Genomic DNA, 21,330 nt, shown 5'->3' with positions numbered 1-21,330 from the left:
AGGAAGGCACACATTCAGTTCTTGAGGCTTCATGGCATGGTGCCAACTGCTCTTGCAGGGAAGTTGGTGCAAACCTGAGCCAGATTTCTCTGTGCAATCCCAGCTGGGTCTGCAAATCTCTGCAAGGAGCTGCTTGATCCCAGGAGGGTACCTTCCGAGAGCTCCCATCTTCTCTTGTTATACTGTTGGGCTTGAAAGCTGAATTTGCTCAGCACGTGATGGCAGATTTGATTATTCTGCAGTAATTTTATTGTAAACTCTGCTTCTCTTTATCTTTTTCTTGCCTTTCCCTCTAAACTACTCTTTGTCTGTTTTTTAAATTTTTTAGATTTTTTTTTCTTAAACTTGTCTTTCGTTGCTTTCTCTTCCCCTGTATGTGAGTCTTTTCTCTGAGGCATTTGCTTGGGCTTTGTTGTTCATGGGCAAAGAGGAAGCACCCCTTACATACAGGCTGTGTATGTGCATAAATTAAAAAAAAGCAGGAATTTATTGTTGGTATAACTGAATTCATAACACTCTAAATCATTAATCATTTTACCACTAATTATGACAAAAAAAGAAGGACTAGGATTACCCTAATGCATTCTAGACTATTAGGGTAATCCTATTTAAAAATGTCTCAATAATTGCGATAGTGCAATTAAAACTGTAATACATTTCTTTGTTTCTGTTTGGTTTTCCTGGTGTTGTGCTCACCCTTATGTTGCTCTTCTGGATCTTAAAGTCAGTTGTTGAGGGTAAATCTTCAGCTTTGTAGCCGTTCTCTGGGAAGAGTATGATGTAGGTTTTACTGGATTCTTCCTTACTCCAGGGTTCATCTGGGTAATTTTTAATATGTTTGCTAATACACTTGCACATCTTGCACTTGTACAACTCCACAATACTTCTAGAATTCACTATATATGATGTCTTTAATGCATGTTGGATATTTTTCTTTGTTTTATTTACTACCCCTAAAAGCTGGTTTTTTTCAGCTCCAGGTCTGTGTGGTTTTTAACAGACCGTGTGTGAATTGTTTGCAGCGGTTTGGTCTCCAATGGCAAGCATGTGCCTCCTCTCTTATCATCCCATTCCTGTACTCCTCTGCACTGCATCCTGCTTCTCCACTTCTCAAGGCCTCTGCTCTCATACCATGCCTGCATTTTTCTTCACTATGCAGTCATTAATTGTAAATATCTCAGGCTACATAAAATAGCTGTTGGTCAACGTTATTTATATAAAACTATGGTTGTACTCCACAAAAGATAAACAGAAGTAAAACAAATCATCTATAGACACCTGGTCAGTTACAGAAATTGCTGTCACAGCTCAACCAAGTAAAACAGAGCTACAAGCAGGTCAAGAAAAGTTCAGAGCATGCAAACCCAGGCAGCCCAAGGCCTTTGGGACTCAGTAAAAAGTTTGTGGCCTGTTGCTGAAAACGGCAAATCTGGGGCTGTCAGCCAGATACTGATTGAAGAGGGACTGGATCTTGAGAGCAAGTGGAGGGGTGGAGCACAACTGGGGAGCAAGAGATCCCCAAAGCAGGTGTCTTGGCTGGTCAGTCAGGACAGATAGTTGTTCTTTTCTCCTTGTTGATGTTCCTCGGACAGTGTAACTTTGGGAGAGCTCAGCATATGAAAACAGGACTTTTCCCAAGAATTAACATAGTATGCTGTGATTCTGTAGAGTTCATCCTGGAAAAAGTTGCATTCTCTGTCTTGCATGTGAAGCTCTTCAGGTTTTTAGCCATGTTCTGGCTGTTTGTTTCATCTCTCTTGGTCACACCTGAAACCAGCCAGGTGCTGCTCAAGGCTCCAATTCCTAGTGCTTCTCAGTCTTTCTTGTCTGTCTGATCAGCACATTTTCTGGTCATTAACTATCTCAGTGATCCTTTTGTTCCTTCAGTCTACCTATCATCAGTTGCCCATTGCTCTAACCCCTGGTGCTGCTGCTCATTTGCAATATTCCGTGGGTGTTTGCCAAGAGTGCTGAAATAAAATGCAGCTCTGCAACTCCTAGCCCAGTTGATTTGATACTTCGTGTAGGTGTCTTGCTGGCATTGCTTCCCTGCCCCTAGGCAAGTGAGTGGTTTTGGAGAGAGGGAGAAATGTGCAATATCTATGTGTGTGTAAATGTTATAGTCAGCCGTCAGCCATATGTATGCATGTGTCTGTGTATATACCTACAAATATATGTGTGTGTGTCTGCACAGGCATTTGTCATCAGTGCCCTGTCTCTTCTGAAGCTTTTCAGATGTGCAGACTGACGACATTTCAGTCTGTGTAAGTACAGCTGCTGCTTTGCGTGGCTTCATTTTTCTACCTACCTTTGCTGCAGGCTGGAGGACAGGTGGAATATTCTGCAATGCAGAAGAGATGGTCTGTCCCTGGTTCTGCTAGGACAGGGTTTTATTCCTGGTTTGTCATTCATGAGGATTTTTTTTCCCTCTCCTGGCTTTGACTTGTGGAAGGGAATGGTATTTTGAAGGTGAAGTTCCTGCTGAATCACTGGTGACTAGGTAGCCGTGAGCCATAACAATTAACTGGAAACATTTTCATCTTCCTTGCCACTGTAATGATTCCCAGTTAGTAAGCTGGTTTAAATTTCATGGTTTTCCTCTGAGGCCTTTTTTCCCTGTCTGCTTTTCCTACATGCACTTCTTGCCCAAGTCTTTCACAATTTATGTCTGGCTTAGCTCTTTGCTTCCCAGGAAAGGTGCCTCCTTATTGTGCAGCTCTGTAAAAAGCCACCACTCTCCTGAGGGCACTGCTGCTATGTCTCTGGCTCCAGTGTGGCTCCTCTGGAGTTGTGTGCAGCTTATCCAGCGGCAGATGGGACCCAGGCTGTCTTTCCTCTCCACATTTCGTGTGGAGTGTTTTCCTGAATCATCACCCTGCCTTGTATTTGCCCAGTGTCAGAAGGCTTGCTAATTTTAAAAATCCTCCTCCTCTTCTTCTGCTCTGCCTCTTTAAAAATAGACCTTGAAATAGCATGAAAACCTCCAATGGTAGGTTAAAGATTTTCCACAGGCAATAGTTGGAGGGGGGTGAGGATATGTTGCAGTGAGATCAGCAGGACCTGCTAGAAATCACTGTAGCCAGCCCATGAGGATGGGCAGCACCTTCATTCTAGGAGAAGACAGGAAGGAAAACTTTTGCAGTTTCTCATCTGTGGTCCTGGTAAAGTTGAAACTTCAGTGGTGCCTTGTGCATGCAAGAAGAGAGGCCTGGGCTGATTGATGTTGCAGTCACAATCTCTGCTTGTTATTGGATCTTTTTATCCATTCATGTGTTGAGGTTTTTTTTTAAAGTATTTTTTAAAGTGTTTTGGGTGCCATTTCAGATCTGTGCATCTGTTCTCTGCCATCTGCAGCTTGAGGTTAGAGACACAGCTGGTTGTTTTAAAGATGTAGTCTGGCAGGTGTAAAGGGGCTGCTGAGAGCAGCCAGTGGAAGCTGTTGGCTGTGTGTGGCAGGTGGTTGTGTTGGCCCTCCCTGTGCAGGGCAGGAACTGAGGAGATGCTTCTGGGCACTCAGCCCTGTCCCCTCATCTGCAGCAGGGCCTGTTCAGGTAGACAGGCACAAACCACATTGGCAGCAGAAGATCATGAGGATAGGAGCATCCCTGCCAGATGACAGGGAGAGAAAGCTGCCTGTTTTTCTGGATGTCATCAGATCATGTAGGTATTGGTGGAGATTTTGCAGGGCTCTCAACTTTGAGTCTCAGTTAGTGTAATGGACAAGGTGAATTCAGTAGGCTGAAATGGTGGTGAGAACAGAGGCTGCCCTTGTCTGTTTGGGGATTATCCCTATAAATCCTTGTCAGTTCAGCTCTGCTGCAATTTGCTCTGCTGCTCCCTCTCCTCTCAGTATGGATGCACACTGCTTTATGATATCTCTGAAAGTCAAATTTCTGGAGGCTGAGGAAAGAGTCTGGACAAGTATCTTAAAACATGCCCTGTTCTTCCCTAGGACTGGGCTATTGGAGGCAAGAAATTGGACTTAAGTTTATCACAGTTCCTGTGTTTTTTTGGAGCAGAGCCTATTGTGCGATGTGTTTGAGCTCCCACTCCTGCAGATTTGGGGTGCCATGCAGCCTTTTAAATAGAGCAAGTGTATCCCTCATTGGCAATCAGAAATTTCTACCCTATTAGTTTAGTGACACTAAATATATCACTGACTTTCTTTTTCACAGTGAGTTTCTTGTTCAGTATTCATGGCTTTTCATTAGCCTGCGTTGGTTACTGAAGCATGAATTTAGCTGTACCTCTCAGGCTCCCACCTTTTTAGTTCTCTCTATCACAGATTGGTACAGGGAGCTCTGGAGGCTTTTCTGCTCAGGCAGTGACACCCAGCTCTTAACCTCTCAACAGATAGATCTTTCTTCTCAGCATGCATGTAATTAATACAGTTTGCATGAAAATACCTATTCAGTTACATAGTCAGTGTGCACATCCTCTCACTGTTAACCCACTCCCAGTACTGGCTATGAATTAAAGAAGCTTTTTGGCAGGAAGAATTGCCACATTGAAAATTAACACCAGCTTCTGTAGACACTGCTTTGCTCTGATCAAGCTTGCCATGGCAACCAATGCAGTGTAAAAAAGATTTTGTTCTTATCAAAGTCTTTTTTCCCCCATGCATTTAGTGCATAGGAAGCTGTTGCACTCTCATTTGAATAGCTTTGGGTGAGGGGAAGAGAGCAAGACATGAGCCAGAAATTGAGAAATGCACCAATTTTGAAGGGATGGGACTGTTTGCTCTTTTCATTTATTCTTGCAGCGCCATGAAAGGAGTGTATTGTGGGGGAGAAAAAAAGAAAGCTAATGTTTGTTTTCATGTCTTAATGGAGTTTTCTTTCCTCTGTACAGCATCCTCTTCATAGCATAGGCTCCATGCATTTGGGAGAGGAGGACTTGACACATGAGCTTTGCCTACAGTCATGTGTCCCATGAAATAGGGCAATGCTGAGCTGGTTGGTAGATCAGAAGGGAATGCTACTGCAGCCTTTTGATTTTCCCAAACCCCTTGTAAGGGGAACCTGTAGAGGAAGGAGAAGAGAAAACAGACTTCTGCAGAAATTTGATTTTTGTCAGCTTGCTGAGGAAGGATATGGCTGGGGTAAGGCAGCTGATAATAGAGGGATGTTCTGGGAAACAGGAGGACAATAAGAAGAGTAAAGTGCCCAGAAACTATGATTTGTTAAGTGCAGAAGTGAAGCCAGTAGAAGAAAAGTCAGAAGTAAAGGTGGAGGGAGCTGAGTGGAGTGACCCACTGCCACTGACTTAGTGAGTCAGACACTTTGTGTAAATGTGATGCTGATGTCTGATTCCTCTCCACTCCTTATATGATATTTAGCTGAGGAAAATTGCTCATTTTTATATTTCATGGGCCTTTTTGCTTTTGCTGGAGCCAGTGGAAACTACTGTGACATTCCATGCCTATCTCCTCCTTTCCTCTCCCTGTTTTTTATCTGCACATGATGCACATTTGTGAACATATCACCTTCATGGAGGTTTGGAAAGCTCTGCAAGAAACCTTTCTTGTTGGCTGATACAAATGAGCTCCCTGATGGACAACACTCATGTTGTCAGTAAAAACCTTTGACACTGCTGTGAGAGCTAATTCTGTCCTTCCCTTGTGTTACCTGGATGTCCCACAAGAAAGAGGCATACTGGGAAGGATTGCCCAGCCAAGCTGTTTATAAAAGCTGCTTGCATCAGGAAGGTGTGCTTAATGGTTGTGAGGTGGCACCATAGACCTGGAAATAACACCTTTCAATACATGTGCCATTGCCAACAGCCTCTGCAGGAACCAGCAAGCCAACAAACAGGACACTTGATCTCAGCTGGCTGATGTATGGTTTGTACAGCAGTAATCCGTACAGCAGTGAATAGTTTCTATAAATGTTCCGGAAATCGGAATATACTTGTGGATTAAAAAGGTGCTGTGATCATCAAGCCTTGTCTGCGGCTGCAGAGGAGATAGGTTTGTGCTGAAACAAGAGTGCTGACAATGTTGATGTTCTCAACAACTGATGTGTGCCAGGCTCTGTAGGTCTCATGAGGTGTTTCTGGAGCTAGCCTTAGTTTGCATGTTGTCACTAGCATTCAAAAATATCTCTTCAGACAAAGGTGTCTTGAGCACTTGAATTTGTTTTGAAAGCTTCAGTTTGGGAAAGGGGTGGAGTGTATGGAACAGGTGATGTGACCATTGTGGAACTTCGGGTTTGAAGTACTTTGCTTTGTCTACATGCACAGTTGGAAGCTTTGAATAAAAAGATCAGTGCTCTCTTACCATTCATCCTTTCCTATCCCTCTGGCTGTAAAATACTGAATGCAGCCTTATAAAGAAGCAAACAAAGGTGGAGAATGGTTATATGGGTGTATGCTCTTTGATGCAACTAATTTTCCATGGTAGTTATATTTATTATTTTAACTACTGTAAGATTAAAGCAAGCAGAAATGAAAAGGAGTAGATATTTTGACTCTCTCATGGGCTTGATAACCTTACTGGATAGGAGGCAGTGAGGAGTAGGTGGGTCAGCACCCTGATCATTCAGTGTCTCCATTTAGTTTATTTTGCAAGACTGATTTCCTTTGCTAAAATGGAGCATGCCCAGAGTATTAATGGGCTCTGAAATACTTTATTTAGGAAGCTGCTGCAGATTCTGTTAGACTGAGCTGAGCTGTGAGTGTCTGAGCAGGCAGTGGAGGCCACTCTGTAACACTGAGCTGCTTAGGTTGTAAAAGAACCTCAGACCATGGACCATTAACCTAACAGTGCCAAGCCACCACTAAACCATGCCCCTGTGTGCCACATCTCCACATCTTTCAAATGCCTCTGGGGATGGCAATTCAACTGCATCTTTGGGCAGCCTGTTCCAGTGCTTGACAACATTTTCGGTGAAAAAATATTTCCTAATATCCAATATAAATCTTTCTGATGCAACTTGAGGCTGTTTTCTAACACTCTGAAGAGATTGAAGAACTAGAAATAGTTTTTGCCAGTTGTGGAAATGTGCTCTTTAGGATGGAACAGAGTAGAAACCTTCCCAAGCATTCTGAGAGGGAGCTAGTTTACAAACTTGGATGCTCCTGACTCCCAGAACAGGATCTGTGCCTCACTGTGTGATTGATGGTTTGTGGTTTGCCATCTTGCTTAATAGGGTGTCCTTGGAGTTGGCTGAAGTGTTCATTGCCCTTGTATGTGGCAGAGAGGAGAGGAATGGTGGAAAATCAGCATGGGACAGCATTGCAGTAGGGTAGCTTTTGTTGGGTAGCAGTTAATTTAAGAAAACAAGTTCAGAAGACTAATTAATCCTGGCTAAATGGCTTTGTTGGCAAGAAGGTCATAACTAATTACTAAGTTCTGTTAATTATTAACTGACAAATCAAAATATCTTCTTTTGCTGAGCTTATGAGTTAAAATTACTATTTTGTGATATGAATCAGTGCTTGCTCACCTGTAGAGGAGATACTGTGATTTATCCCCCTGCCCCTCCAGTTAGTGTTTGTTAATTATGGGTCAATCTCAGTGAATCAAGTTGTCTTAAGACAAAGTTAAAATATCCACATTTGTGATAGCTGCTCTGGCACTAGGAGCTGTGTGGCTTTTGAAATGGTCTGTTGATTTGCCTTGGTGTGTGAGCTGGGTGATGGCTCTTACCTCCCCTGTAGGTTCTGGATTTGGCCGAGGTCTGGAGACGGGGAAGGAAGCCTGCTGGCACACAGGCTGTTCTGGGGTGCCACTGTGCTAAAATTCATGATTGTAAGTGACCAAAAGTTCAGCCCTGTAAGTTAATAATGGCGAAACCCTGGACCTTTGTGGCTCACTACACTATTCTAGGAAGAGGTTTGTTTGCTTGCCTGGTTTGAAAACTACGGTTTATATTTTGTGTGTTTCCTCTGTTTTTTAAACTGCATTCACTTCTCTGAAGTCCTGTTTCTCTTCTGAGTTCCTCACAATAAAGCAGAAACTTGACTTTAAGAGCTGCGTCAGAAAGTCTTTGGGAAGATTTCATGTCTTCTCTTTATTCTTTCTGGTTTTTTGAAGCTTATTTTAAGCAAAATTCATCCTTATTTTAACTCTGCTGGATTTTGGTCCATTAACCCTATCCAACCATAATGGGTTTTTGCTTTGCTTTTCTGATTAGCTGGAAGCTTGGGATTAGATAGATTTTCATATCTGCTAACTTCCTATTTAATATCTTGTGATTTGCAAGGCTTAACCTTCCCTGACTTGTTAATGGAACACAAACCACCTGCTTCTTTGCACTAATCCCTCAAAAATATGTAGCATGATTTTGACTTGAAACTCTCCAGTTGGGTTCCACAGGGTAAAAAGGATCAGTTCTGGTCTGAACAAACTACTTATCTACACTTTCTCTGCTCTTCCACAAGGTTACATCTCCAATCATGGCTATCTGCCCTTTAACTGTCAAGAAAGTTTGGTGCCTTTATTACCTTGGCCTTCAGGGTAAGGTATGAGTGGATAGGGGTGTGTGAAATGGCATGGCTGGACAGTAGAGTAGTCTAAAGGAGGGGAAGGCATATCTTGTGCTTCCTTGGTGCTTTGGATGCTGGCTTTGAGCTAGCAATGTTAATGGAGTGTGGAAGGTCCAGCTGAGGACTCTCAGCTTAAGGTATTGGTGTGCCACTTCTCTGTCTGCCTTCTTTTCAAAATTGACACTCCTTGTGGCAGCATAGTCTGGTCAGACCAAAGACCAAAGCTGCCAGGGCTAGGTGAGGAGATGCCAGAGACATTGCAGGGCCCTGTCAACCCTGAGCTATGCCTGTAGCACTCCCAGCCCTGCCTGCTGCTGGGGATGTAGAGCAGGGCCTGGAATGATGTGGCTCTTGTTCCAGGCAGTGTGGTGCCAAGGTGTGCTTTGTCCTGTGCGTGAGTGTGCGCAGCCTGTCTTGAGATGGTGGTGAGGTCTGTAGGTGAGGTTCTGCAGTGGATTTCTGTGGTGCCTCAGCTTTTTGCCCATCTGATTTCAGGCCAACTCCTGTACTTCTCCTGTGTGTCCTGCATGTTTCTCCCAGTGATGTCTGTAGCCTGGCTTGTGTTGCAAGCAAGCCCCAGCACGATGGCGATGTGAGTGAAATCCTCAGCGCAGCAAAGGCTGCTGGCAGTGGAGCAGGGACATCCTGCAGCGCTCCCCCAACACTGCAGTGAAGGAGGAGCTGGGACTCTCCAAACTCCAGCAGTGTGTTCTTGTAGAGGGAGAGGCAAAACCCACAGTTTCTGTTTTAGAGGTGAAGTAAAAAATATGGCACAAGGTCATCAGAGCAATTGTTACTCTGTCTTTTTATTCCCATAACAGCATTTTCTGTTACTGGTTGTTACTGTCCTCTGCTGCAAGACAAATCCTGTTACATGAAGATTTAAAAATGGTGTATAGGGTTTTTGTGGAGAGTGGAGAAGGCTTCAGTACCTGTAACAGCTGTAAGTTTAGTTGTGGTGGGCTGAGGCATGGAGCCAATGTGCTCTAGGGGAGATGGGGTCTCTTCTCCTTCCTTCCCCACCATGTCAACAATAGAGGTGTTTTGCTTACAGTGGAGGTGATTATATTGCTTACCAGGAGCTTAGTATTGCTTGCTTTAGCAGTTCATCTTACTGAGAGATATCTGCAAGGCCCCTTAGCAAGCTGTTTATGCAGATAGACTTCTTAGGTTGATAGTTTTTTGGCATCGTATGTCTCACTTCTCAACCAGCCAGTCACTTCTTGTGCTATATTCAGTGGTTTCTGTCCTGTCTATCGTTAATGCCAGGCACAGAAATTTAGGGCCTTTAATTCTCCTTCATCCCCCCTGAAATCTTTTCCAAAAGATCCCCTATTTTTTTGTTCCCTACCTTCTTTCTCTTACACCAGACATGCTGCTTTCACACAGAGTCACTTTTATGGCAGGGGACATAATCCATTGGGGCTTTGCACAAGCTTTCATGGTCAACCTTTCTGTCCAGCTTGAACAATCAGACTCAGGGCTCCTGGAGGGTGGAAAAGTAATTATTTACAGTACTAGCAAATGGTATTCCTTGACATGGGAGAGACAGGATTTCCCTCTGGAATGTTCTTTTGCTTTCTGTTTTTTAGTTAACCTCAGTTCAGTCTGAGATTAGGGGATAAAACAGCTTTTTGGGACTACTTTTGCTGCTTTTTTTCTTTTTTTTCCCTTTTTTTTTTTTTTTTTTTTTTCTTTTCCAGCCCGGATAGCTCTTTGGTTATCTTTATGCCTGTGGTGATGTAATCTCTGTTTTTGTGTTTTCTTCGTCTAGGTGTGTTGTTGTGCTGTTCAACCCTAGAAAAAATAAGCAACACCATATTCTAAACAGCTCCAGGTGAGTAAAGCTTTATGCTGGACTTGCTTTCTGTGAGGTGAATTCAAGACTTTATGGCTTGACTGAAGTGCAGGAGCTGCTGTTGCTCCAGGCTAAATCCCCAGGGTTAGAGTTGCCTTGGGGACAGGCTGCCTGCTGCTTTGACTCCAGCGCCTTCTCACATGAGGTGCTATTGCCGAAAAAGTACCACCTCATAAATGTTGTGATCCCAAGAGGAACTGGTAATGGTCATGACATGGAGGGAATCCTACTACAGCTCCATGGTATCTTTTTTTTTCCCTCCACCTAAAACAATGACCTCATTATTGAAGCCAGCAGTGTGACATGGTCCTGCACCTGAAATAAAGGTGCAGCAATGAACCTCAATGTTTTGGAGCTTTTCTGCTGCTGTAAGCTGCTGTTTGAGACTTGGGCAGCAGGGAATCCCCATGGCAAAGCAAAACCATTATGTCAGGCTATTATGGGTGACTTCAGCATTTTTTCATTTTGTCCCAACCTACTCCCCAGTCATGATGTATTGAAATGAAGTCAAATATTGGAAATGTTTCTCAGTGTTATTTTCTCTGTTTTAGGAAAACAATTACAGCACTTGCTTTCTCTCCAGATGGAAAATATTTGGTTACAGGAGAGGTAAGTGTGAGAGGGAGAGAGGGTGCACCTTGTCCATTGCATTTTGAAGCAGGGCAGAGGGGCTGTGAAAACATGCTGTTTTCACAAAGAGAAGTGAGTTCCAGTGTTGCCTCACTGTTCAGTGGACCTGATGGCTTATGGGTGGCACTGGGTGCTCCTGCTAGGAGTTTTTCAAGATGTCAGCTTGGTGGATGGATCTTCTGGGTTGGCATCTGTGGGCTGAAGGTAGAGTGACAATAAGCAAAAGGACACACAGCATCGTTCTACTCTGGCATCAATGAAGAGTCCTTGGATGGTCCAGAATATTGGCCTGAGCTTAGCACTGTCCTTTCATAATTTCAGGAAGTAACTGAAGCCAGAAAGTGTTGCAGGAAAAATGAAAAGTGCACATGGAGTGAAGTTTTAGGAATAGTCACAGAAGATGCTGGTGCCTGTGGTTTGGCATTGTTTGTTTGGCTGGGGGCAACAATTGCTTCCTCTTTCCCAACATGCCCAAGGGGGAGAATAAGGATGAGTACACTGTGTGTCTGTTCTGCGTTAGAAGCTCAAGGCACGGGCTGTGTCATGAGGCTGGAATTGCTGGATGTTAAAAATCCACAGAAATGCTGACATTCATATGTTGGGCTTAGTTTGCTCTTGTGTATGATTAATGACAGTTTTCCACTAGTCTCTGTGTCTCTGTAAGAGATGGGGAGGGAGCATGTGTGAGACAGGTCTCCTCCTGAGCCTCAGCCACAGGGATGAGAAGTGTGTCACTGTCCTGTGTTGGAGCTGTCAAGGTGGAGACTGTTCTCTCCAGAGGTCCCCAGTGTGGGCACCGTGATGGCAGCTGTCATGTCCCCAGGGTGGCTCCAAACCTGGGCCTGAATCCTGTATGGATCAGACCAAGGGTATAAACAACAGTGGGGGTTTTTGGATGGAGGCTACCATGACACATAAAAAGCATAAATTTTCCATCATTAGATGTTGTGATTATTTTTTTTTTGGTGACAACATGAGGTTTTATAGCTCATAGCATTCAGTTCTGATGATTTGGGTGCTTTCTTTTATTTTCCTTTTTTAAAAAAATTTCTGGTGCTCAATGCTTTTCATGAGTAAGAAAAATGGTGAAAAATGAAGGGAACTTTTCTTACTAACAAACTTCTCTGAAAACTTACTGGGGTAAATGGCAAATCAAAATTATTAAAAAAAAAAGGCTGTTCCAGTTATACTTGAACTTTGTAGGGGTTTTGCTATTCTTGTTGTTGTGAGGGGGGGTTTTGGGGTTTAGTGTTGCTTTTTGTTGTTGTTTTTTTTCCCCCCTTTTTGCAAAACATGTCTCCTCTTGCCTTGTAAAGCCATTTATTTTTTTTTTCAGTATCCTCCCACGTGCCTGAGATTTGAATGATTGCTTAGTGTAGCAGTGTCCCCTGCTGGTGTCAGCACTGTCTTAGTTCATCCCCTATCCCACAGGGAAATGCTTTCTGAGTTCACTTTGTCAAGCTCCCTTGTAGCTGCATTATGCTAATTCTGCCTAATAACACCTTAGTTTTTTGCATGGCTGGCTTTTCAGGGAGGAGAGCATGGAGGTTAGTCCTTGGCTGCCCTACATATTAAATGTCTTTTACATATTTCAAATTCCTAAGGAAACGCTTTTCCCCCCTGTTTTTAATTATTATTTTTTATTTCTTTGCGTGGAGGTGTAGAGTCCTTGTCCATGGGGGTCACCAAAAGGGCTGCCTTTTGGTGAGCATTTCTTAAAAGATGAAACGCAAATTCAGTTTGTTAAGGTCCTGGGGTGTATGCTAAGTTACTGGGATATATTTATATATATGTTTGTGTTTAAGTATAGCTGTTGTTTTGAAGAGCAGCTGATTCAGCTCATTGTAATATCTTGCCAGCCACCTTGAGACCTGAGCTCTGCTTTGCAGGAGGGAGGACTGTACCAACTGCAGTTAAATCTGACCGTGGCATTTTTCCAGGCCACAAGCAGTTGCTTAGCAGAGCTTTTGAACAAGGCAATTAAAACATGCACAATTTTAAGCTTTTAAGGCTTTGACTTCTACTTGTGATGAGACTTGCCTCTCCCACACAATCAAATGATTAACTTAAAACCAATCAAAAAGGTACTATTTTGCCATGTTGCCATGGATATGTTATCTTACAAGCTACTGTTTTGACAGATTTCAATGTGCAATCATGAGCAGTTACTTGAGTAAGATTTGCCCATCAAGCACATTCTTTGGCCAGCGTTTCTTCTTGTGCGCCTTGTTTTAATTTGGTTTAATAACAAACAATTAAACAAAAGAATAGATTTGTCTGGCAGAAAGTGCTGAATTGGCATTTCTGTTTCTCTGGAGAGCAAACATTAAACCAGAGGCTCTATTCCTGCCATGTCTTTTTCTCTGACATTACACTGCCTGCACTCTTTTGGGCGGAATGCATCTGTGTGTTACCTTGTGACAGAAATGATGCTGCTAGGCTCAGATGGTGTGTGAGAGCCATGCCATGTTTTTATGTGGCATGACCTGGTTTGATATCTCAGATGTCTATGTTGTGTTAGGAACAGAGGATGTGAGGCTTTTCATTCGCTGGGTCTAGGGATAACAATCTATTATAATCCTTTTCAAAAGCAGGCTGTAAGTTCCTATTACAAACAGCAGGGATGTGCATCAAAAGTATTGTTCTAGTCCCTGGCTGGAACAGGGACTAGCATTTTGTGGTAGCATAAGAAGAGGTTTAAAGCAGTGGGGGTGGTATTAATTTGCACAGCTGTTGAAATGCATATACTCCTTAGCTTGTTGGTCTCAACCTGGGCTTTAAAAATCGAAGGAACTGCTAAACCCACTGTGACAGCACTATCTAAACATCTTTTTCCAAGCTCCTGCACATTTATATGCTTGAATGTGTCAGAACTGATTTTGTGGCTACACCTCCTGTTCTGTGTCTGTTCTTGTCCCTTCCAGAGCGGACACATGCCAGCAGTTCGGGTGTGGGACGTGGCTGAGCGAACCCAGGTAGCAGAGCTCCAGGAGCACAAGTACGGTGTGGCCTGCGTGGCCTTCTCCCCCAGCTCCAAGTACATTGTGTCAGTGGGGTACCAGCATGACATGATTGTCAACGTGTGGTCGTGGAAGGTAAGTTTTCTAGGAGGTTGGGTGGACCACACGGTGTTGCTAAATCAGACAGCTTCCGGTATGACTGTAAACAACTTCAGTTCCATCTTGCTTTCTGTTTTTTAAAATTCTGTAGTTATTTTTTGGTTTTTGACATTCATAGACACAGACAAATTTGGACAAGAGAGAAAGTTATGGTCCCTTAGGGAAGGTCTAAGTCATTTCCATGCAGGGATATTCCTTATGCTTGGAAATGTGTTACATTTTTCTGTCCAGCCAGAAAAGCCTGGACTTTGAAACCTTGCCAAACCATTGTGTTTTTTAGAGGCTTATTAAAAACTAATTTATGAGGTTAAGGAAGGAAACTCTCATCAGCCAGAGAAATCTTTTGTAGTGTAGTGTGTACTCTTGGCTTGTTTTGATTTTTTTTATGTCAGGGTTTGTGATACTCTGATCCTATCCTTGATGGGTGAGAAGGGGAGCATAGGGAATTCATAATGGGTGAAAGCTGATGAAAGTCGCTCTGCCTGTCACTGGATTGAGGCGTCTCTTGATAGAAACAAAGCCTGTGTCTTATCCTCTAGTAAACATTTAAGCATTTGTTTTTTGTAGATAAGAAAATAAACATTTATTTTTAGTAAGCTAGGAATCTTTTGTATCAATAGATACTCCTGCTACCTCTTTAAGTGCTGTAACCCTCTCTAAAAGAGATATGATTTAAGAAAAAAAAAATCAATGCATCTGTTAAATCTCACAGGATCACAGAATCATAGAATGGTTTGGGTTGGAAGGGACCCTAAAAATTACCTAGTTCCAATTCCCCTGCCATGGGCAGGGATACCTCCCACTAGACCAGGTGGAAACCTCATCACAGCCCTGTCCAATCTGGCCTTGAACAGTTCTGGGGATGGGGCATCCTCAGCTTCTCTGGCTGTTAAATCTCACAGGATCACAGAATCATAGAATGGTTTGGGTTGGAAGGGACCCTAAAAATTACCTAGTTCCAATTCCCCTGCCATGGGCAGGGATACCTCCCACTAGACCAGGTGGAAACCTCATCACAGCCCTGTCCAATCTGGCCTTGGACAGTTCTGGGGACGGGGCATCCTCAGCTTCTCTGGGCAGGCTGCTCTAGTGCCTCACCACCTTAACAGTAAAGAATTTCTTCCCAATAGCTAATCTAAATCTACCTTCTTTCAGTTTAAAACTGTTATCCCTTGTCCTGTCACTACACTTCCTGATGAAAAGTCCCTTCCCATGTTTCATGTAGGCCTCCTTTAGGTAGTCAGAGCTCCTCTTCTCTTGTAACTTCTAAGTCTGCACTCATTTAGTATGTTACACTCTTCATCACATTTACTGTAATTTAATCTTCATCACATGCTGTAATTTAAAATCTCATTGTTATCTTCTGTGTGAGCTGAAATTTGATGCTATTTTTCATATAGCTAAATACTGTGTGTAGTGAGAGGACCTGAGTGTGTATGTCTGTGTTGCAAATTGAGTGCTCAACCTTTGGATTATTTCTAGTTATACAAATGCAAGTAGTGACTTGGACAGGGTCACAATGCATGGCATGTGTGAAACAGTACAAGTAGTTTTACTTTCCCTTGCTTATCTGGGTTTTTCTGTTCACTGTATAATTGTGAACATGAGAACTTCTGAGGTAAGGACTGGCTGACTCTTCCCTGCTGAAGAACACACACTTGAAGCTTGTGCCCTAGACTGTGATGGGAGCTCTAGCTGGCCTTTACTTTGCACGCTGGACACCAAAACTAGAGATACTTTACCTGACCAAAGTCAATACGGATCTCCTGAAGCATTTTCCTTCACTTTTAACTACAACATTTCTATCCTCTGTGCTTCTGCTTTGATTTCCTCTTTTTTCCTTGCTGGTAGACCTAGTCATTTGACTGTGATGGAAAAGAAAATCCATGTTGTCTGTAGGATTCCCTTGCTTTCTTAAATGAAGACCACAGCAATGATCCAGATGTTGAGGTCTGCAAGGGTCCTAAGCTTTTCTCTGTCCACTGTCTTGAAAGAAGTTATGATAATTGCTGTCTTTCCTTCATTCTGGGTTGGGGGATCCTTCATGGTGATGGTGCAGCAGGCTAGACTCCCCTTGTGCTGGTTTCTTCAGTTCTGCCAGCACCCAGTCCAGTGGGGCCCTTGGAGTGACATGGTTTGTGTGCTGGGGCATTGTGTCTGGAAGACTGGGAGCAGCTGAATCCCTGAAAGGAAGGGTAAAGGAAACACAGCAAGAATGAAAAGGGGTACACTGTTGTGCACAGCTTTGTCTGCTGCATTCTTGCAAACCCACAGCAGACAAAGCAGACAGCTTGTTTATTCTCACTTCTAACTGGGGAAAGGCAGGGACAGGAAAACTGAGCAATGGTACTGTGTGATGCTGCATTATATATCTGACCATTCTGCTTGAGCAGTGTCCATCCTGTTTTCTGTCCCTGCATCTTCTTCCTCCTTTCCCAAACTTTGATACTTTGAGGTGCACATTTGAGGTATAACAGATTTTGCTTTTTCTCTTCCAGTACAGGGATGGTCTTTGTGTATTTTGAGTCTTTTGATAAAGTATAATGTGTTTCAAGAGAAAGAAGAATCAATGGAAGAACCAGTACAGTTTTCTCTGTGAAAAATACTGGTTCCTCATCTTGAGTGCAATGCCCTCATTACTGCCTGGGGGCTGGAGGAGTTCTTCCTTGTGCTGGCCTACATCTGCATTTGCTGTTTAGGAAGGGAAATGGGTTTGTTTTGAGCTCCTGGTGATTGTGAAACCCGCATGTTTGTCATGGCTCAGATACCAAGTTCCTGCAGGCACTAGTGCCTGCTGATTTGTTCTTGATCATAGTTAATGTGGAAGAGGATTTGAATATAAATGTGAATTATACTTCTGCCTAATCAATGTTCCCAGCTAATGCTGGGGAGGTTGTATACAGAAGTGAATGGGGAATAGTTTGGGTTTCATCTTTTCCCTGCTGCACTGCTTGTACTGGATATGTGCCTGTAATTGAAATTAGTTTCCTTTGCTTCTGAGCAAAGAAATTAAGCAATCTAAACAATTGTGTTTCCAGAAAAACATCGTAGTGGCAGCCAACAAAGTCTCAAGTAAAGTGACAGCAGTGTCATTCTCAGAGGACTGCAGTTACTTTGTCACTGCTGGAAATCGACATATCAAGTTCTGGTATCTGGATGACAGCAAAACCTCCAAGGTGAGTGGAAGTGCATCGAGGCCAACTTGTAAACAGGCATTTCTGTCCTAGAGCAGGGTGGATTTTGTCCCAGTGAGCTGTGGGAAGTGGAAACTTTTTAATTTTTCTGGGATGCAAGGACAGCCTTCCACCCCCATGAGCTCTCAAGTCTTATGGCTGGATAGCACCAAAAGCTTGTCTTATTTTGCACTGAGGTAAGGATGTCACTCCTTGAGCTGCATAGCAGCATACTTGTTCTTTAGTAGTTACATATACTGAAGAACAAATAATCTAGAAAAGAGCTGCAGTCATTTAACTCCTTGGACACAGAGGTGGAGAGAGCTCTTTGACAATAGTATAAGCATCTCAAAAGGTTGTGAGTGTAATTTTGAAGCATCAACCAAAGTGTTTAACAGTTTTAGCTGTTGTGTTATTCTCTGGGAGGCAGAATACACCTATGGTGATTTTTCTGTGTGCTCATGAACAGTGGTAAACATGAACAGTGGTAAACATGAACAAGTACAACCTCTTGTTGTAGGGTGTTTACAGTTCTTTGAATCTCTTCAGCATTCAGGGGTTAATGTTCTAAAAAATCACTGTCTGCCTGAAGTGCCTTGCTGTATTTGTAGCAAACTGTTTTCTGTTGGTAGGTCAATGCCACAGTCCCCTTGCTGGGTCGCTCGGGATTGCTTGGAGAACTGAGGAACAACTTCTTTGCAGACGTGGCTTGTGGAAGGGGCAAAAAAGCTGACAGCACTTTCTGTATCACATCCTCAGGCCTGCTCTGTGAATTCAATGAGAAAAGGCTGCTAGACAAGTGGGTGGAGCTGAGGGTGAGTTTTACATCCTCCTATTCTGCTCAAGCAGAGCAGGAACAACAAATAATAAGGGCACTCAGAGGTACAAGATGACCACAAGCAGTGAAAATAATTGTGCCTCTGCAAGCCTGTGATTTACTCTGGAAGGCTGGGCAAGAATAGTGTTATTTCTTGACAAAGGGATTTTACTGATCATTGAGCCTCTTTCATTCTCACGCCTCAGCATTACAAGCACTGCTCTACTGGCAAAGCAATGTCCTTATGGCAACTCCTGTATGGTCCTTCCTGGCCTGGCTGGGGCAAGTAGAAGTTTTAGAAGTATTCTGGTTTCTATCCACTCTGCAGTGTCTTAAATGGCTTGTGCATCTCAAATGCAGGTTCCCAAGGTGCTAGTTGATTTGGCTGTTCTAAACCACCAGGCTGGCCCATAGTTAAGAATTTGATTGAACTTGTTTTCCTTTCAATTGAATGTAACATGCCCACCTGCAAGGATCCAGTGTATTAAAATCAAGGGAAAAAGTCTGTCCACGCTTTCACTCAAGTGAAATGCCTCATCTTTTCTTTCCTTTCCTTTCCTTCCCTCTCTAAAATCTGCCTTTCACTCTCGCTCAGAATACAGACAGCTTCACAGTAAGTTGAAAAACCTTTTTGCATTGAACTCATCCCCTTTTCACCACACTCCATTTTGTGCCATTTTTTACCATTTGTACAGATCCCAAAGGGAGGGGAAGAAAATCCATTTTGTTCTGTTTCTTATCCCCTGGTAATGACAGGTAATGTGTTGTTGTGCTAGTACAGGGTGAGGTGATGCTTGCTTGCCAGTGTTGTTGAATGTCACAGAAATAAAAGCAGTGTTCAGAGTAGGACTCAGCTGGAGCAAATGTGTAGCTCTGCTGGCCTCCCATCATAGTGGGTGGCAGAGAAACTGGGCTTTTTTCTAACTGCTTGGGGTCTGCAGTGGACCTTGCCTGGAAAGTTCTTCAGAAAGGAGAAATGGATTTTTAGGCTTTTCCTTACTTTCAGGGCTTGACTTCACTCCAGCTCTTCTGACCATGACTCCTTTGTCTGTCAGTTTGCTGTTCTCCCTGTCGTGTGTCTCCCTGACCTTTGGTATTAAAGCACATTTCTCATTTGCTGTCTCATGTGCTGTGTCCTCCTCAGACCACTGTGGCAAACTGCATCTCTGTGAATCATGACTACATCTTCTGTGGCTGCGCTGATGGCACTGTGCGGATTTTTAACCCTCTGAACCTTCACTTTGTCACTACTCTGCCGAAGCCACACTTCCTGGGAACTGACATCGCGAGTGTGACTGAGGCCAGGTACAGTGGAGAAGGGTGGAAGAGAGCAAGGGAGGCTTGTGGGGGTTAAAACTTTTCCCCAGACCTTTGTTATGTGGAGCTTGCTCTTTTTATGGATTAGAATTGGCAGCCTGTTGCAGATCTCTCTGAGCTGTTGCAGACTTCCCCTGTATGACTGGACTACACTTGGATGGTGAGGAGAAAAACTTTTGCTATGGGGCTTTGAAGCTTCTTTTGGGACTTGGTTGCTCAAGAGACAGGTCTTCCTGGCCAACTACTCTCTCTACCTATAGATGCCATTGTTCATCTCAACCGCACCCCATGGAGAATCTGTGCTCTCCTGTTGGAGCGTTGCCCCAGCTCCTAGAGAGCACAAGTTAACCAGGCTGTTGTTCTCTCTTTGTGCAGCCGTCTTTTCTCTGGTGTGGCTGATGCGAAGTATCCAGACACTATTGCCTTGACCTTTGACCCCACCAACCAGTGGCTTTCCTGTGTATACAATGACCACAGCCTGTATGTGTGGGATATCAAAGATCCAAAGAAAGTGGGCAAGGTGTACTCTGCTTTGTACCACTCTTCCTGTGTGTGGAACATTGAGGTACGTTGTCTGCAGACACAGGTGTTGGATAGTGAGTTGCAGCTGAGAAAGTCATTAGACAAACTACCAAATTTGAATGCAAATGCTGACTGTAGAGGGAATTGACTCAGATTTTCACTGTGGTTAGTGTGTTTGCTGCTGGGCTTGGGAACAGTTATTTGGCTGCACTGTAATGGCTGACTGAATATGTGGTGCTACTGGGAAAAAAAAATCTCACCGTTAAAAGGTGAGAGGTGGGAGAAGGACAGAATTGAACAAAACTGAATACAGAGCATCCTTATAGAAAACACACAAGTGTTTATTGATGACCTCAAAAAACTGGTTGAGATCTATGGTGAGCAATTGCTTCAAAGTCAAAAACCATTAAATAAATGCTAAAATCTGAATTCTGGTCCTTCTTAACATACTTACCTGGACATGTGGAAATAGCCTCTCAAGTGTCTGTCATCTTGCAGTCTCTCTAGTTGGCTTTCCCTTAGAGGGAAGTAAAGGAAGTATAGGAAACAATGGAGTTGTTAATATGTTGAAATAACAGTGGTCAGGAGAGGGGAAAGTGGAAAGAACATGGGAAGAGGTTGAGAGCTCTGTTTTTATTTATTAATTGCATCTCACCCTTTCCTTCTGAATTATAAACTGACAGTAGTAGATGAAAGTTGCAAACAACAGTGCAAGTTGGTTATTGCATGGCCATTGTTTGAGATTTGAGGTGCTCTCTTTGAACTATTAGAAACAAAGGATACTGGTTTGTTGCATGCTTCTTAAGGAGGTTTTCTGTGATGAGGGAAGCTCAGTGAACATTTGTTTCAAGTCAGTATGAAACGCTGGTCTGCAAATAAGTTTTTGTCAGAACTGTCTGGCTTTCGCCTTTAGAAAACAGAGAGGACACCCTTTTTGTCTCATTTTGTTTTGAAACTTGTTACCAGTGTCTAGGGTGCCAGATACCAGGCAATATTATTCAGGGATTCGTTTTACTTGCCCTTAGATGTATCCAGAGGTGAAGGACAACAATCAGCCCTGCCTCCCCCCTGGTTCTTTCATCACCTGTTCCTCTGACAACACCATTCGTCTGTGGAACACTGAAAGCTCCAACATCCACGGCACAGCCCTGCACCGCAACATCCTCAGCAATGTAAGATCCTAGGTTTGGATCACCTCCTTGTCCTTGGGGTTGCTCTTCACCCACAGATTCCCAAGTTAAGCCTCAAATCTCTTTGTATCTCCAAGTCAACCCAGGTTTCTGTAAACTGAGCACAAATCTGGTTAAATGTATGAACCTGAAGAAACATGAAAGGAGTACTGGGTAGAAGGACAGGTTGTCTGAAATGGTTCTAGGGACTATTGCTGTTTTCATAAACCACCCAAAG

At 43.4% G+C, this 21,330-nt stretch overlaps 1 protein-coding gene across 3 annotated transcripts in view; it reads left to right on the top strand.

Moving 5' to 3' along the window:
• MAPKBP1 (mitogen-activated protein kinase binding protein 1) overlaps window positions 1-21,330 on the top strand; it is a 100,256-nt gene that overhangs the window by 42,675 nt on the left and 36,251 nt on the right. For all 3 annotated transcript variants that reach the window (XM_041459850.1, XM_041459849.1, XM_041459848.1), the window contains exons 4-11: window positions 10,262-10,324; window positions 10,897-10,954; window positions 13,900-14,070; window positions 17,133-17,270; window positions 17,900-18,082; window positions 19,229-19,389; window positions 19,777-19,966; window positions 20,949-21,095. In XM_041459850.1, coding sequence (XP_041315784.1) covers window positions 10,262-10,324; window positions 10,897-10,954; window positions 13,900-14,070; window positions 17,133-17,270; window positions 17,900-18,082; window positions 19,229-19,389; window positions 19,777-19,966; window positions 20,949-21,095 — 1,111 coding nt within the window. The remainder of the gene's footprint in view (window positions 1-10,261; window positions 10,325-10,896; window positions 10,955-13,899; window positions 14,071-17,132; window positions 17,271-17,899; window positions 18,083-19,228; window positions 19,390-19,776; window positions 19,967-20,948; window positions 21,096-21,330) is intronic.

This window comes from Pyrgilauda ruficollis, unplaced genomic scaffold, assembly GCF_017590135.1.
Source record: "Pyrgilauda ruficollis isolate IOZ18807 unplaced genomic scaffold, ASM1759013v1 scaffold14, whole genome shotgun sequence".
NCBI classification, from domain to species: Eukaryota; Metazoa; Chordata; class Aves; order Passeriformes; family Passeridae; genus Pyrgilauda; species Pyrgilauda ruficollis.
Note: the sequence above shows the minus strand (reverse complement) of the source record. Positions and strands in the feature narration are given on the sequence as shown.